The sequence below is a fragment of the Ambystoma mexicanum genome, chromosome 12 (assembly GCF_040938575.1).
Source record: "Ambystoma mexicanum isolate Mex_15411 chromosome 12, UKY_AmexF1_1, whole genome shotgun sequence".
Classification (NCBI taxonomy): domain Eukaryota; kingdom Metazoa; phylum Chordata; class Amphibia; order Caudata; family Ambystomatidae; genus Ambystoma; species Ambystoma mexicanum.
Window position 1 is genome coordinate 411,471,107 of NC_090936.1, and position 18,622 is coordinate 411,489,728.

The following is an 18,622-nucleotide window of genomic DNA, read 5'->3' on the forward strand; positions in this document are numbered from 1 at the left end:
AATATTCATAATACACAAGCATTTAGTAGAAACAAGTATTTTCTTTGGCAAAGGATACAAAAAAAAGAGAGTGGAAAGAGGTCTTCAAGCACTCAGTGATCTACTTAGGATTTCATCATGACAGGGTCTGCATCCTTTGGCACTCTGGTGTTTTGGACATCAACTCCCGTGATCAAAAACAATGGACTACGCTGAGTAGGATTGATGGAAGTTGAGTCCAAAACATCTGGAGTGCCAAAGATTGCAAAACAGTGGGTAAGGAAATTATATTTGAATTTGTAATGACACCTGGTCTACATTTCTAGGGCAAACACCTTTTTGGGCAAGCAAACAAATAAACTGTTAATACAAATATCAAACTCAATAGCACCCTATTTAAACACAAAGGGAATTACACCTGCTGAATTAGTTAAACTCTGGGAAGTATTCGTAATCCAGAACATAAATGGCAGTTCAGCTGCCTTAAGGTAGTACGATGCCTAAAACAACATGGGAGTTACCATGGATTGTTTGCATCTCCAATGCTATGCACAAAGTATTTCTGTATTTATTGGCGTCACCGTCATTGGACAAAGAATGACAGGAGCATTCCAATTGCAGGGGCTTTCTAAAACAGGAGCAATACTGGAATAGAGCAAAACATCAACAAGGTTAGTTCATTGACACTTTTAAATACATGAGCGAGGGGAGGAAGCATAAGAGTACTGTGGTGGGCAAAAAAAAAAAAAGGAGTTGGCCATCTAAGAATATTAAATATATAATGCCTAACTTTCCCCATTGCTAAAGGGGTCACCCCCTACCTATCTAAAAGAACTAAGGGTGCTCATCAGCAAGTCCCAAAGTAAACTGTCCTCAGCCCAAATCCAACTACCAGTTCCTATCACCAAGATAAACAACTTGGAATCATCCGTAGAAGAACCTTATTCTCTTGGGTTGATGATTTCTTCAATAGTCTCTGGATGAAATGTCAGTTCCACATGTTTCCTCTCCTTATAATCTTCAATAAACCCTGGAAATCTCCTGCATGGGCTCTTTGAATTCTTTAAAAACTCTCCTGGGTTGTATCCTTTCTTTAAAAAGTATGTTGTAGACAGTGAGTCTTTACATAATCACACTCTGGTCTCCTGTTTTACAGTCTCACAACTCACCCTTGGTTAAATTATGTTGAACATGATTCCCTTATATAATGTCTCTCTCCTGGGATCTTTCTTTAGTGCTTTCTCTTCTATTCTCATTTTCTTGGCTTTTGAGACTAGGGGCTTCAGAAGTTTGGTGGTATCTGTGGTAAATTCACCAAGATACCAAACTATTACTGTTACCGCCACTTATTCCGGTGGTATTACGGCCGGATTACAAGTGCCGGTAGGCAGTGTTAGTTCCCAATCTTTGGAGTCAAACGGTCTCCATGGGGGATTTTGGTAGAATTACCATAACAGTAATTCCTTCGAAATCGGGCAGAAAGCTGAACGATTTACCTTCAGCTCATAGCTGGAGTTGAACCCTCCAACTTTCCGCCAAACTTACAGTTGTGTGGTGCAGTAATGCGGCGGAATACGGAAATACTGCTGCAGTTTACCTGCACCATTCAACTGGTAATGAGGCCCTATGTGCCTTGCAGTAGACTCTCTCCTGGGATCTTCTATTCAACTCAGTTAAGTGCAAGACTCTTAAAGAGACATCTTCTTTAACGTTCTCTGTTAGTTTAGCTGCAGCATTGCCTGCAGTCACATATACGGATGTTGCATCCTTCTTTCCAGTAGACAGTCCAATATAGGCTGAAAGTGTAGCTGATTCAGGGAGTGCCTCACAGGAACGCGAGTCCTTGTCGCTCCTAAGGGGGTGTCGCTCCTAGTGAGGTCCCACTTGCCCAGACCCTAGGAAGGATCTTGCGGGGCAGGCTCACCTCCCTAGGCTCAAAGGGGGTGAGCTCCCCCTTCCTCCTCCATGAGGAGCAGGGACGAAAACCCTGGATTCGCCACAGTACCGTAGTGGATGAGGAAATGCTAGAGTGTTGGTTGTATTTGAGGAATCTCCCTCACACCACTTCTAAGCAATTCAATGTTTTGCATCAATGGCGGGTTGGGAAACAGAAGGGGCGTGGGTAGGGAAGTGAGTGAGACAATAGACAAGACGAGAGATGAGCAATAGAGAAAAGCAGAGACAAAATGAAGGACACCCAAGTGCCTGTGAGGGCAAAAAATCATTGCCCGATATGAACTTCCCAAAAAGGTAGTTTGTCTTCACCATAGCTGCTGATTAGTGCAAGATCATTTATAAAGAACTTAACTTCACAAGGCATTCGGACACAACTACTTTCCAAAATATGCCTTGGTGCACTAAAACGGATTAAACTGCAAAGATGTAAGTGATTGCAAGCAACATACCTCTTTCAAGTCATTGTCCAAACCAAGATGTTCTGAATGCTGTCTATGGCGATCCTTCCTGCGTTGTGCTGTGGCACTTCTACTGACCCACCGACTGTAAGCAAATGACAATAATTTAGAAACCATATTCAAAAAGAAAGTTATGCTTGCTTCAAATCCATGTGTGCATTCGTTGAATTATTAAGGGGGTGATTTATTGGTATTTGGTCTTTAGATCAGGATGCTTTTTAAAAAAAAGAAAAAAAAAAAAAAGGAACTGTTGCCTAAAGGGAACCACACACATCCTCCCCTCTCTCCCCAGGTAGGCTGAAATTCCAGTCCTTTGGAACCAGCTCTGGGATGGACAAAAAGGGCAGTCCTTTTGGGGGAGCAGCCACCATTGGGCAGGATTAAGACATGGAACCAATTTAAGGTTTCTTTCAATTATTCAATACTGATACCACTGGCAAAGTTACTGCTCAACTGCTGTATAAGTTGGGTTATGTGTTTCCTAGTTCTGGGCCGTTTAGGTTCTTCGTAACTGGAGGGTTCATAAGTGATCGCACTGTTTATGTAATTGGGCACCTTCTTTCTTACATTTTAGGTTGGTCCATTGCCCAAAACATATATATATTTTTTGTCATCTTCTTTACATAACAGAGGGAAATATGAAGCTTAGGTGGCCCTTTTTTTAAATTAGGACATACGCACGTATGTCCTATTTTAAACATCTATTTAATTTTTCTGTTCTTTGAACAAGTGTATTTGGGCTCATACAAATTTAGGTATATACCTTTCTTTGTGACTTTCTTTTCTCTTTCCCCTGTTTCTTCCAGACTATATTTTTTCTTTTAGATTCTATTCCATTTATAGGCCCTTCTTTCTGCACATGCTTACGATTGATTTTGTGGGACCATGTGGTTTTGCTGAATAGGTTACTTTGGGTTAATAAAAAAAAAATTTTTTAAACAGTATTGGGAAGAATGGAAATAATAGGCATTAGATGTGTAGAAATATCTTTTTTGCTTTTATGTATAGATCAGTTATTAGATGCTAACTAGATGTTTACATGCACTATGCACTTTATTATGCACTATGCACTTTATTACATCTTATTCTAGTATTACATCTAAGACTAGGTTATCTTGCATATTTGCACGGATTCAATATTTAGGTAATGAATGCACCCAACACTTTAAACATCTCCGTGTAGGATACATCAGTAGCTGCTAAATTGCTAATTGCAGTCTGACCATTGGGGTTGGTTATTGCATATTTGCACATCCATGCATATTTGCACGGATATAATATTTGGGTATTGAATGCACTAAGCACTTTAAATACCTCCATTTAGGACGTATCATCAGCTGCTAAACTGCTTACTGCAGTCTGACCATAGGGGTTGGTTATTGCCAATTTGCAAGTTCAGGTATTCGCATTTTTTATTTTCCTAAATGTGGTACATTAGAATAAGTTGCTGCAATACGTACTATGCACTTTATTAGCAACAGACTGGTCTATGCTGGAATATACTTTTATCCAGCTAAGCATTAGGCATTTTATTTATTTACTAATGCCAGTTAGTCACGTGATCTTCAGCAATAGAGATTCTTTCATTGGTTACCCATTTGTTTATTATCCATTGAAAATGGTAAGCAATTTTATAGCCAGCATCTATTTTGGGGATATTATGCTATGGTTCCCATACTTTACATGCTGTAATGATTTTGTTGATATTACGAGCTGTTTGGCGCAAGTGGCATCCTGAATTATATTGCCCTAGAGCAGCATTTTTATACATTAGCTCTGAGAGCTCTAATGCCCGTACTAACTATTAATGCTGGACAAACGGTTGTAACTTAAGAATGTTGAGAAATGTTTTGAATTTAGCATTTCATTTTCTCATCACGCACCTGTGAGCATTTGGTTTTGCAATTATTTTACGCAAACAGAAATCACTACGAAAACATGTAAAGCGCTGGGAATGAGTTTGATATGCATTTACTATGGGCATTGTGCAGTGTTTTGTAAGGGTTAAGATGTCTGCTATGTTAGTATTGAGACAGCAGTCAATTGTCTTGGAGACACTCTACATTGTACACCGGGGATAGAGTTACATGAGTCCATATATAGTCACCTTGTCTATGTTTACACTATTCTACGTCATCAAGCGGTCTGTGTGCCGTGAAACGCGTTGTGTTTTGTACTTTTTCCTATCCATGCTGACTTTAAAATAAAGGCATGTCAGTCTGGACCAATTGGGTTTTCTTTGCCTTAGTATAGAGAGTCATTAAGGCTTTCTATATTCGAGTTTTCTTGGGAGTGCATTCCGCTTAACACATCCCGTTTCCAATCTGGATCGGGTAATGGTTTTTTTTTAAATATATATATATATATATACACACACATATATGTACATATATATAACTCACCGTAATCATATTTCTGATGCTTGTATCTGCTTAGATTCACATGCTGTGCTGTGCATAGGCCGACATGTAGTGAAAGCTGCAGAGTATTACAGTTTGTTTTTCGAAACTCGAAAATGGGCGTCGACACAGGGCGTGCCAGGAATACTATCCCTAGTGCGACATCCACTGTACCCATGATCCCTCATGTGTCTAGAGCCCTCAGATTGTATTTTTTCTGACATGAGGTTGCATGAGGAGTAGCGCGAGTACAGATAATCCAAGCAGATAGAAAGATAAGACTACAAACATCGATGTGCCTTCTCTCAGAGGGGAGGAAGGGTGGGTCGCATGTGAATCTAAGCAGATACAAGCATCAGAAATACTATTACAGTGAGTAATGTATCCCTTCTGAGGCTTGTGGAATCTGCTTAGATCGCCTTGCTGTGCATAGATTAGCGAGCAGTGTTAGAAGGAGGTGGGATGTGAGAAGGGTCATGAGCAAATAAATGTCTTAGAACCGCTTGTCCCCACTTGAGTATCTGTATTGGAATGGGTGTCAATGCAGTAATGCTGAGTAAAAGTGTGAATAGAGCTCCAAGTAGCTGCTTTGCAAATGGTGTCAAGGGGTACATTTGCAATGAAAGCCAGAGTGGCCCCAATGCCTCTTGTAGAGTGGGCTCTTGGCGTGAAAGGCAGTTTTTTTTCAGAAAGGGAGTAACAACTGGATACAGTTAACAATCCACTTAGAGATGGCACCTTTAGAGACGCGATCTCCCTCTCTGCCTGTAGCTACGGAGACAAACAGTTGGTCTGTTTTCCTTAGCGGTCTGGTTTTATTTACATAGTGTAGGACCGCCCTACGCACATCTAGGGTGTGTAGTTTCACCTCGGCCGAGCTTTGTGGGTCTTGGAAGAAAGCCGGAAGCTCGATGGACTGGTTCACGTGGAATTTAGAAATAAACTTAGGTGAGAACCTAGGGTGTGTACGTAAAAACGGTTTATCTTTATGAACTGTAAAGAAAGGATCCTTCTCTGAGAGCCTGAATTTCACTGACCCTTCTTATAGATGTAATAGCTACTAAGAAGGCCATCTTATAAGTCAGATGTTTGAGACTGCTTTTATGCATGGGCTCGAAAGGGGGCCCCCATGAGTTTAGCTAGCACCACATTAAGGTCCCATCCTGGTGGTGGGTTTGAAATTGGAGGGTGAAGTCTCTTTACTCCTTCCATGAAGGCTTTAACCACTGGTACTTTCCACCACGACACCTTGCTATGGGAGGTGGTGTATGCTGACAGAGCTGCCAGGTGTACCTTCAGCGAGTTAAAAACCAACCCTGCGTCTAGCAGGTGGAGCATATATATGACAATTGTGGAAGGAGTGCAATCAACCGGGTTGATTTGCTTATTCTGGCACCAGATAACAAATCTTTTCCATTTGTCAAAGTAGAAGTGCCTCGTGTTTGGCTTCCTAGATTCTTTTAGGATGTCCATACATCTCTGTGGTAAATTGAGATGTCCAAACTCTATGACCTCAGGAGCCATGCTGCCAGGTTCATTGAGTTGGGTTGAGGGTGCACTTTGTGACCCTGGTGCTGGGACAGTAGGTTGTACCAGCCCGGGAGTTTGATGGGTTCGCACACCGCTAGTCTGCGTAAGTGTGGAAACCACGGTTGTCTCGCCCACATGGGAGCAACTAGGAAGAGCGTCATCGATTCTCTGTTCATCTTGTTGACCACCTTTCCTGATGAGGTGTTGGTGGAAAAGCGTACGCAAACATCCCTGACCAGTTCATCCACAGGGCGTTCCCCTGGGAGTCTGGTTGGGGGAACGTGGATGCGAAACCCCACTGAGAGAAGATATCTTCTACGACTTCTCTGTGTAGACACCATTCGTGTTCCTCTGTGAGGGGATCTCTGCTCAAAGCATCCGCCAGAGAATTGAGATCCACTGGAACATGTTGCGATGACAGGAAGATGTTCCGTCCGAGTGCCCATATCCACATTTTCTGGGCAAGCTTGGACAGATTTGGCGAACGAGTCCCTCCTTGTTTGTTCAGGTAAAACATGGCTGTAGTGCTGTCCGTCAGGATCTGCACTGACAGGTACAACAGGTAGGGCTCGAACGCTTGAAGCGCTCGGAATACTGCCAGAAGCTCTAGCAGGTTGATATGATTCTTGGCCACTGAGTGAGACCAGTGACCCTGAGCTGTGTGGTGGAGATGGTGTGCTCCCCACCCTGTCAGGCATGCATCCGTTGTGACTACCGCCTGTATCTCGGGATCGTAAAAGGGTTTCCCCTTTGACAGATTCTCTTGTCCACCAGTGAAGGCTTTGTACAAGTGTTGGCGAAACGAACACTAGATCGTCCCACTGACCACTTGCCTGAGACCACTGTTTCGCCAACCATTCTTGCATGGGACGCAGGCGCGCGTGGGGGACCAGGTAAATACATGACGCCATCATGCCCAGCAAGCGCATTGCTTTGCGTACCGTTATCTGGCGACCGGCCTGATATTGCGGAATTTGCAGCAGTATATTCCGAATTCTTTCCTCTGATGGAAAGGCCAACCCCTCTTGTGTGTTTAGGGCAGCTTCTAGGAACTCTTTGGAGGTGCTTGGCACCAGACTTGACTTTTTCTCGTTTATGGAGAAACCTAATTCGAAGAGGAGGTTGATCGTTCTTTGAATGTTTGTTCTACAAATTACTGGGGTCTCCCCCGTGATGAGCCAGTTGTCCAGGTAAGGGTACACTGGGATTGCCTCCCTGCGTACGTGTGCCGCCGCCACCGCCAGTACCTTGGTGAATACCCTTGGAGCCGAGGCTATCCCGAAGGGCAGTACCTTGAACTGGTAGTGCTGACTGTCCAACTTGAAGCGCAAGTATCTTCTGTGCGCTGGGAACATGGACATATGAAAATGGGCATCTTTCATGTCCAATGTTGCCATGTAATCCCGCTTTTTTTAGGAGGGGGATTACCTCTTGGAGAGTAGTCATGTGAAATTTTTGCGGCTTGACATACTTGTTTGCAGGCCGGAAGTCCAATATTGGGCGCATTGTCAAATCTTTTTTTGGCACAAGGAAGCAAGTTGAATAAATACCCTTGTTTACCTGGTGTCCCGGGACGAGTTCTATCGCGTCCTTTGCTAGAAGATTGACAATCTCTTCGAGGAGGACCTTCTGGTGGTCCAATGAGTGTATTTTCTGTCGTGGAGGGTGGTTTTGGGGACGCTCTAACAGTTCTGTGCAGTATCCTGCGGACAGCACCCATCTGTCTGATGTGATCCCTTCCCAAGCTTGGGTGAAGTTGGAAATGCGTACCGCTACAGGGGATGCGTGAGAAGGGACCCTGAACGGAACGTCAATGTTTTGGTGGAGGCGTGCCGCCGCCTCTACTGGGGCTGCCTCTACCTTTACCACGTCCTCCCTTATTAGCCCTGCCATAACTCTGGGTAGACTGCTGGTTGTTCCATGGTGTACCCTGCCCCTGGGAATAGTTCGATCCTCTCTGGGAATTTTGTCCGCGTGGGTGACGAAAATTGCCATTCCCTCTTTGATTCGGGGGTTTGTTGGTTAATTGTCTCAGGGATTTGAGAGTCTTGTACTCATCCTTGGCATTTTTCAGCACGTCCTCTACCGCCTTTCCAAACAATAGATCCAGCTCCACTGGTTTATCTATTAACGATGCTTGGGTCTCGGGTTTGAACCCAGATTGCCGTAACCCAGCATGTCTTTTGATAACCGTGCTTTCTGCTATCAATCTGCTGGCGTTATCCGCTGCATCAAAGGTTGCTTTTAAGATGCAACCGGACACTGCTATTCCCTCTGACACAACTCGTGCCAATTGGCTCTTTAAGGGTTCTGGGGCGGAGTCTATGAGTACCGCAACTTCTTCCCACTGGTGGCAGTTGTAACTCGCCAGTAGGGTGGTGGAGTTGGCAATCCTTGCCTGGTAGGCGGAAGTGGAGGCTACCTTCATACCCAAGCAATAAATCTTCTTGCTCTCCTTGTCGGAAGGAGCTTCGGACGATGACAGGGGTGTTCCTGCTCTCTTTTGGGTTTTCGTAACTACCAGGGAGTCCGGTTTCAGATGCACCCTTATCTACAGCGGGTCTGATTGGGCTGCCCTGAAAAGCTTTTCGATCCTGGGGTTTACTGCCCTGGTTAGGTTGGGATTTACAAGTGAAGGGTCTATCCTCCTTTGTATCGATTTAAGGATAGGGACGGCCTGGGCAACAGGTATCCTTTCTCCCACTAACTCTTCCGCAAAGTCCCTCTCTTCTTGTGCTCCCTGGGTGTCAATGTGGAAGTGTTCTGCCGCTCTGGACAAAACTTCATTCAAGAGAGGTTGGTTGTCGACAGGGGAGTCGGTAACCGGGGGATCTTTGTCTACTGGGGAATCTACACTGTAGGTTCTCCTGGGTTGTCCTCTTCCTCCTCTTGGTCCTCGTCATCCCCATAGTAGCCAGTCCCAGTTTGGTCTTCCAACATGCCCAAATCAGGATCCTCACTAAAAGGTGGATCTTCATGATATTGAGTGTAGGGCTGTATATAGAAAGGGTCCGAAAACCTTGTTGGTGCTTCAACCTGGGACTTCTTACTTGGGGTTATTGGGTCCCTAGAGCCTGAGGGTGATGCCCCATCGGGGGTATACGAGAGGAAATGCTCAGGATTCTTGGTATAGAAGTGCCAATGATGATATCCTTGACATAACTCTGTCTATGTCGTCACTAGACCATTCTCTTGAAGTGGGAATTACTCTTTCCTGGGAGAGTTTCCCTGTTTTATCCTGACTGGACCTATTGGTTTGTGCAGGGGTCTTTAGGATGACAGAAGACAGATTTGTCCGTTTGTCTTTGTGGAGTAGTAGACTGTGACCTGTCCGTCTGCTTCTGAGGTGTGGAAGAAGGCAGAGACTGCTTCTTTTGTTGTTTCCCCCCTCCCCGTGGGTGGAAGAGTGTTTTCCCTGTTTTTTGGCCCCTTCGGAGCTTTTTCGACGTCTGGCGTCGAGGTTCGAGGGTAGTGTCCCTATCTCTCGCGTGTGGAGGTTGGGACTCGGGAACAGATGTTACGCGGTCTGCTGACGCCGACTCCTGGAGTGCGGCCTGGGGATAGAGGTCGGCTTCGTCTTCCGACGATCGAACCTCCGTTACCTTAGGGAGTGAGGCACTTTTGTCAACAGTGGATGGCTGCCTGGAATCATGCGGCGATCTAGAACGCCCAGAGGACACCGATTCGGTGGACTGTTTTCTGTGTGCCTCTTTCCGAGAACTCGACGTGTGCGTCTAGTCTCGGTGGGACTTCGTGTGTTTGGTGGAAGTGCTGTGGGTAGCGCTTGTGTCGCCGGGGGTTTTCCCCATAGCCGCCCTGCAGACGACCTTCCGAGGTCGGGGACTTGCGCTTGGCTGTCTCTCGACGCCACATTGCCCTCGCCGTCCGAAAGCACGGCGTCGCTGCCATCGCTGAAGGCGCCCTCCGCTGCCATGGCCTCTTGACGCCCGGCGTGGTGGGCCCAACGCTTGATCGAATGGTCCTTTAGTGTTTTCGGTTTAAACCTACTACACGCTCTGCAGTTCGCCTCGGGGTGGTCCCTCGGCAAGCAGAGGTTGCACGTGGTGTGTCTGTCAACCCAGGGTACTTGCGGTTGCACTTGGGGCAAAATTGGAAAGAGGTACCCTCCATAAGCCCCCTTTGGCAGCAGGCTAATGTGTAGGAATATATAAGAATGTACCTATATATTTAAGAGTGTAGAGTATGTACCACCCCCCACTCTCCCTACTTGCAGGGCCGAGGCCAGAGGCCTTCCAAGGCCCGGGCCGAGGCCAGAGGCCCAAGTCCGTCGTGCAGCTCTCGACGGTCGATTTCTTCTCTGGGCCGGCGTCGAGTGTGGAAGTTCGGTGACTCGACATTAGGGCGGAGAAATGGGGAAATATAACGATATTTTTTGCAAAATTATGGCTAAGGCCAGGGAAGACCGCGGGATGCTTCCGACCAGTATGGCGGAAAGAATGAGGGTCCTAGACGCGTGAGGGATCATGTGTACAGTGGACGTCACACTAGGATAGTTTTACTGGCACGCACTGTGTCGACACCCATTTTCGAGTTTCAAAAAACAAACTAATACTCCACAGCTTCCACTAGATGTCGGCCTATGCACAGCATGTGAATCTAAGCAGATACAAGCATCAGAAATACGATTACGGTGAGTAATGTATCTCATATATATAAGCTGCGGAGTATTACAGTTTGTTTTTCGAAACTCGAAAATGGGCGTCGACACAGTGCGTGACAATACTATCCCTAGTGTGACGTCCACTGTACCCATGATCCCTCACGCATCTAGGACCCATATACACAGACACACACGCATACACACACACACACACACACACGTTATTGATTATGAATTATCAGTCCCCCATTTCTCTCTCCAGCCTCTAAATGTAAGGAAAGCAAGACATGCATATATTAGAACTGAAAGTTACACGCGAAGATTTAAAAAAAAAAAAACACTTTGGATTTGCTCAATTACCTTATTTAATAGTGTATACAGGTTATAATGTTTGATTCTGGCAGCATTTCAAGATGCCTTCAAGTAACACTAAAGTGGGATGGAAAGCGCATGGCTGGCAGCAACAGAAATGGCCGACTAAATCTAATTGCAGCGATCGCGCAGAGACTATCCTGCTTTTTCACTGCATTGACAGCAATTGTCAAAGAGGACCGAGAGGATTACAAACTGAAGATTTCAATTCAGAAGCAACCCCCACATTAGAACCAGCAGAAAGTCTTTATTTGCAGCTGGAAACCCCACATTTCCTGACCTAACATGGCAAGCGGAGGTTGGGTGGCCCTCGAGCTACAACGCACAACTAGTACTGCATCTGGGCACCGGAATAAGCCCCAACCAGGAAAATTTAGCAGAGGCTCTGTGAGAATCAGCTGTTGGAGGTTAGGCATTCACCCACAGAGAGAAGGGAGAGAACGAACACTGGGACAGCTGTTTCTAGCAATGGTGCAGCAGTGGATGCATGGCTGGTTGGCATGTACTCCAAAAGGGTCCTTTCACCTGGAAGAAAAGCATATTGTGGTCCATGGTTTTACAAAACATGTGGCTCATGCTGATTGTAGCACACATGCTCTGTTTTCCCATACAGAGGCTGCATTTTATAGCCCCAGAGGTAGGTATTATTTTTTTCCAGGTGTTGTTTTGTATCTTTTAGTACTTTTAAATATGAAATGAGTAAACCTTTTAGTTAATTATTTTTTTATAACTCGCCTAATACCATACCAGAGTTTGGTTTCTACCAGTTTAATTATTGTACAATTAGTCAGAATTATTGTTTATTGTATCAGCTGAGGCTACCCGACAATTTTTTCTATTTTCTATTCTTACGTCATCCAGATGTGCCCTGACTAAGGATATCTCGCTATCCGAAATGCATTAGTCATGAGGTCTGCTCTCCCCTTTCTTTCACTGTATTTAATTTGTGATCACAAACAGTTGATTTGATCAATCATTTATTCTTCTCTCTGCATCCCGATTTATTATTGAACATTCTGGGGTTTCTCATTGAGCCCTTCGTGTGAAAGCACACAGTATCAAAGCTACTTTGCTTCGGTTAATCTTTGTTATACTATATACACCCAATTGTGCCGATTTGGATACTGTTCTGCTGCGTAAACCCTTTGTGGTCATATTTGTTGCAATACATTCTTGTTGAGGGTGGTGCCCACTACAACCTCTTTCTTTAGTTCTGTTCTAGCACTCACTAGAGTGGCGGCACACCCACTATGGCTTACGATGAAATTGCGCATATCAAAGACAAAAGAGCTGAAACCTTAGGTTTCTCTGCAGAGGAAGCAGACATTATCTCAAATTTGATTAGGAACACTGATGGCACCACCACCAAAAGGGATCCCTCGAAGAAAATTGAACAGTAAAAATATCTAATACATAAAGGCAAAAATCGTAAATGACATGCAGTAACATTAGGACGCCATTATAGACTTCAACACATACCAAGATGGTTGCACATCCCTGTGAAACCTACACTATGCATGGAAAATAAGTGAGAAAAAATGGGAACAGATCCTTAACAAGTGTTCTTTGAATCTGATCCTTCTGAGTATTAAAGAATTGACCGAATTATTTAGGAAATTAGCAAAATACAGGCTGAACTAATCACCTCTGTGACTAAAGAGAAATTGTGACTTATTACTGACATTAATGACAAACTAGATACGTACGACTTAGAATTAGAACAAGAAAAGATCAGAAAGTTCAAAAAGGAACCTGAACGAGTACATGAATGATGAAGTCTACATGTGGATGGACAAGTTTAAACCTACCACAAGTAAGAACAGCAGTAGTTTATCTAATCCCTCAAGCTCTGAAAGTGAGTACTGTCAACACTGCTAGGAACGATTTCTCTTTAGGCAACTTTCCCTCTATATTCTAAAGACACACCAAACCTTTTGCTTTTGAAGCGGTCGGGACTTTTTTATAGGGAAGTGAAAGGCTTCGCTTCCTGAGCTTTTGCTCATTTTGTTATGCAGAAACCGATTAGTCATTCAGGCTATCAGTACTAGGAAACTATGTTTCCCTTTTGTCTTGTTACCGTTTAGGTACATTTTTGACAGTACACACAGCACCTTACAATGCAGTGCAGTAGGAATACTTTTGTATCCCCCTAGTGTTTTACGATTGGAATTTTTGGTTACTTTTATATTTATTGAACAGGTGTATAGTGCCTATACAGCAGAAAGTATATCCAGGTGTCACAAGACAAAGGAGGGATGGGGGTACATAGGAGAAAACCTCGGTGGACCAGCCTCGGAAGGCTAATCAGGGAAGGGAGGCAAAGGGCAAGTGCTGGTAGGAAGGGGTGAGAAGAGGAGACTGGACGAAGGATGGCCTGACCTCGACGAGACTCACAAGGGACACAGGCATCCAGTGTTAGCGGCTGGAGGAGACTAGCAGTAGAGGGGGAGAGAGAAGGAGGAGGAGGAAAGAAGGTCTTGAGGAGCTTCTGGAACTTAAGGAGATCCGGCTAATGGCAGAGAGGGGTAGGGAGGCCGTTCCAGAGGGAGGCTCCTGCCGAAGAGAGAGACTAGTGCTAGAGGACTGAAGGACTCTAGCAGAGAGGTATTTAGGGAGAGAGTTGAATGTAACGAGGTCCCAGGCCCCAGAAAGCCTTGTGGATGATGCAGAGGGTCTTGAATTGATCCTTGCCACCAGCAGGTGCAAATAGAGAGATTTTAGGGCTGGAAAGATGCAGTCCATGGGCTTGAGGCCAAGGATAAATCTTGCAGTCCTATTCTGTATTAGCTGAAGAGGGTGCAGTGAGAAGAGGGGCATATTAAGGAAGAGGCTGTTGCAATAATCAAGCCTGGAGAGAACTAGAGCTCTGGAGACTGAGTTTCTGGGGGAAGGTGAGGAAAGGGAGAAAGCCTGTGAGAAGGTGAAGCGGATAGTCGGCCTTCTTGGCAATGTCAGCGATATGAGCTGAGAAGGAGAGAGTGGAGTTGAAGATGACAACCACATTTTTAGCCTCATACGAGGGTGAGGGTAAGGGGCACAAGGAGGGAAGCCAGAGTGTCGGCGAGAAAGAGGGAGTAGGGGTCCCAATGAGAAGGATCTCAGTCTTACAGACGTTAAGGCTGAGATCATTAGCAGCACACCATTCCTGAATAGCAGTCCGACTGTCAGGAATGTGAGAGGAGGGGAGAGGAGGGAAGAGGGAAGCTTAAATGAAAGCTGTGTGTCATCAGCATAACACTGGAAATTAGGAGAGAAGGGGAAGATCAAGTGGGCAAGGTATATGTTAAAAAAGGCTATAGCAAGAGGATAAGAGGATAGAGCTCAGAGGAACGCCGTAGGTTGAGAGTGAGGTAGAGGGAAGAAAGGGGCCCAGATGAACTGGTGAGGGTCTATTCGAGAGGAAAGAGGATAACAAATCCAGTGCGAGGTCCGTGATGCCCAGGGTATCACAGAGCCCATTTATGAGGATGGAATGATTGACCGTGTCAAAGGCAGAGGACAGATCGAGGAGAATAAGGGTGGAAGGAGAGTTGGAGTTGAGATTTGAGAGCGGGACATCACAGGTGTTCAGGAGAGAAGTTTCCATGCCTCTGGCTGCTCTGAAGCCAGACTGGTGGCCGTGAAGGATGTGATGAATTAGTTGGGAGATGACCAACTTCTCCAGGATTTTCCCCAGGAAGGAGGTAGTGGAGAGAGGGCAGGAAGGGTCGGCAGACAGCTTTTTTAGGAGGGGTAAACAAGGGAGTGCTTGAGGGGTGAAAGGAAGGCGCCAGTGGCAAAGGAGTGGTTACAGAACTCAGCCAAGGAGGGAGCGAGAGGCGCAATGTTGTCCTTGATAGTTCTAGAGGAGCTGGGAGGAGACTTTCATAGAGCAGACTGTGTGACCTCATCCGGTTCTGTGTGAGAGAAGGAGGAGAGTAGGGGGAAGGGGGAGGGAGGAGCTGGGGGAGGCCTGCATTCAGGCGGGAGGGGAAGGGTCGTAGAGGAGAGAGAAGACATGATATCCTGAGTCTTGGTTACGAAATGGGTGGCCAACGCCGTGCAGAGGGCCTGAGAAGGAAGAGGAGATACTGAAGGATTGCAAGTTCCTTGCAGGTTTTGAATAGTTCAGCCATGTTGTTTGTGGCTCCAGTTTCTTGGAGCGGATAGAGAGTCTGTATTGCATTTGGACCAGGCGACAGACAAGTTTGTCAGAGGATGTGCTAGAAGCCAGCCACTTCCGTTGTGCAACTTTGCACTTGAGGTTCAACGAGGCTAAGTCAGAATCATACCAACTATTGCACTTGGAAGCCAGTTTCATGCAAATCCTCATGGCAGGGTCAAGGATGTTGGAGATAGAGAGGTGAAAGTTAGCAAGAGCTGAATAGGAGGAGTGGGGGGTGAAGGAGGTGGCAAAAGCAGCTACCGAGTCTCGCTTCATTGGTTAAATAACGGAGAAGGAGACTGGCAATGCAGGCAGAGGCTTTAGCCAGGGGCCCACGAGCTCTAGAGGAGAGAAAAACAAGTTACTTTCTTACCTGGTAACGTTCTTTCGACGGGATGTTCCTCCGACGTATTCCTTATCTTTGATATACGTTTCCAGCTTGCTGGCCTCAGAAATTTTTTCTGTAGAGGGCGCTGCGCGTCGACGTCCGCCGAGGCGATGTCCCTCGACGGCCACCGTATCGGCGCCGACGTCACCATGCCCATAAATAGACACGCGCTGCGTCCGTTGCTCAGTTCCGTTTTGTAGTATAAGAAAGACATGCCTGAATTGGTTAGTAACCTTGAAGGAGCGAAAGCTGCAACCACAAGGGAAGTTATCACTGCGGGATGGATGGGAGGGGCGATAAGGAATACGTCGGAGGAACATCCTGTCGAAAGAACGTTACCAGGTAAGAAGTAACTTGTTCTTCGAAGGGATTGTGTCCTCCGACGTATTACTTATCTTTGATAGACTCCCATAGCAGTGGTATGTAATTGGAGGAGGGGGTGATAGTGTTACGTATCTCTTTAGGGATGGACCGAATGTAATACGGCTTTGCCAAATCTGGCCTCTTGAGCAGTGGAGGAATCCAGATTGTAAAATTTTGTGAATGTATGTGCGGACGACCATGTGGCAGCCGCACATATGTCCTGGACCGCTACCCCTCTCTGGAGAGCCGAAGAAGCTGCGATACCCCTGGTTGAATGAGCCCTGAGGTTTTGGGGTGGCTCTTTCCCTGCTAGTCTATAACATTCCAGGATGGCCAAGATAATCCACCTGGAAATGGTTTGTTTTGTTATGGGTAGTCCCAACTTGTGACCTGAGTATCCTACAAACAGCTGGTCTGCTTGCCTGATTCTAGCCATTCTGCTGATGTAAAAGCTGAGAGCTCGCCCAGGGTCCAGCCTGTGTAGCCTTTCCTCCTCTTTCCCACGGATGGGGAGGAGGGTAGAATGAAGGCAAGGTAATTTTCTGAGTAATATGGAATTCAGAAACCACTTTTGGGAGAAAATTAGGCTTCACCTGGAGGACAACCTTGTCCTTGTGGAAGATTGTATGTGGGGGTTTACAGGAGAGAGCTTGTAGCTCACTCACCCTCCTAGCCGATGTTAGTGCTACAAGTAGGACAGTTTTAAGTGTGAGAAATCTTAATGCGCAAGAGTGAAGTGGCTCGAATGGAGTGCCCATTAAGAAGTTTAAGACTAAATTGAAGTCCCATAATGGAACCTGGAATGGTTTTAGAGGGTAAACATTAGTCAGACCCTTGAGAAATTGCACCACTAGAGGAATTCTGAAATACGATGGTTCCTCCGCAGTGCGCTTGCAGATAGAAAGCGCTGCGAGATAGCCTTTTGCAGTGCCAACTTGAAGGCCTGAGTTAGCCAAGTAGAGTAGAAACGATAGCACCGTTGGTGTATCACATGAAAAAGGGTCGATATTCTCTTCCCTACACCAGCTGCAAAACTTGTTCCAACGGCAGCGGTATAAAGACTTTGTTGCTGGTCTTCTGGCCGTAAGCAACACCTCCATGACGTCATCAGGGAGATCCCAATCCTTGTACCTCAACCTTTTAGAAGCCAAGCGTGAAGGTTGAGGGTTCTGATGTCTGGATGGAGAACCTGTCCTCCCTTCTGCGAGAGAAGATTCTCTTTGAGTGAAAGACGGATTGGAGGACAGATGGACAGATCTAGAAGGTCCGGGTACCACGTTCTCCTGGCCCAGTCCGGGGCAATTAGGATCATGGTTTTCCGGAATCTTCTTAACCTCCTGATAATTTGATAATTAACAGGGACTGGTGGAAACGCGTAGAGGAGTGGAAACTCCCAGTCCACTACGAACGCATCTCCCAGAGCTCCTCTCGGGGGAAATTCCCTTGAACAGAACAGATCGCACTTTCTGTTGGCGCTTGTGGCAAACAGATCCACCTGAGGGGTTCCCCAAAGGGCGAAGATCTCTTGAAGGACTTCCTGAGCTAGCTCCCATTCGTGGGAGACTGTGCTCTGCCTGCTCAGAGCGTACGCTGTCAAATTCTTCTCTCCGGCTAGATGGACTGCCAATAGAGAGATGCCTTCCTGAATTGCCCAAAACCAGAGCTGCATTGCCTCTCTGCACAGTGGCATTGATCCTACGCCGCCTCTTTTGTTGAGGTAGTGCATGGCCACCATGTTGTCCGTCATTATCAGGACATTTCTCCCCTGTACTGATGGCAGGAAAGCTTTCAGCGCTAGTCTGATCGCTCTCAGCTCTAATAGGTTGATATGTAGTCTGGACTCCGATGGAGACCAACGACCGCTGATGGTTAAGTCGTTGGCATGGGCTCCCCACCCTGTGAGCGAGGCGTCTGACTGTTATTATCTCCGGCCATGGTTGCCAAAACAGTTCTCCTTTCAAGATGTTCTCTGAATAGTCCCACCATTGAAGGTCGTGGGCTACCTTGCCCGGAATCCGGAGGAGGTCTGACATTCTCCCTGAGAATTGTGACCACTGACTTCTCAGTGCCCACTGAAGAGATTTCATTCTCAGGTGAGCCTCTGGCACAAGGAAGATGCAGGATGCCATGAGGCCTAGCAACCTCAAAAAGTCAAAGGCTGGGAGACGTTGGGCATTTTGAAACTTGGTGACCATCTGTAGAATATCTTGAGCCCTCACCTCTGGTGGCGAGGCTTTTCCCAGGCAAGTGTCCAGGACCGCTCCAATGAACTGGAGTCTCTGAGATGGTATCATCTGTGACTTCTTTAAATTTCGGGAGAAACCCAGTCTGTGAAGGAAGAGGCAGGCATAATCTAGCTGGGCCCGGGCCTGTTCCGAAGATACGGCCCTGATCATCCAATCGTCCATGTAG

General features: G+C 46.1%; 1 protein-coding gene across 6 annotated transcripts in view; it reads right to left on the reverse strand.

Annotated features, from left to right (window-relative positions):
- The window catches only part of DENND5B (DENN domain containing 5B), a 1,683,961-nt gene that overhangs the window by 920,154 nt on the left and 745,185 nt on the right, over window positions 1-18,622 (reverse strand). For all 6 annotated transcript variants that reach the window (XM_069628551.1, XM_069628550.1, XM_069628552.1 and 3 more), the window contains one exon: window positions 2,385-2,478. In XM_069628551.1, the coding sequence (XP_069484652.1) occupies window positions 2,385-2,478 (94 nt within the window). The remainder of the gene's footprint in view (window positions 1-2,384; window positions 2,479-18,622) is intronic.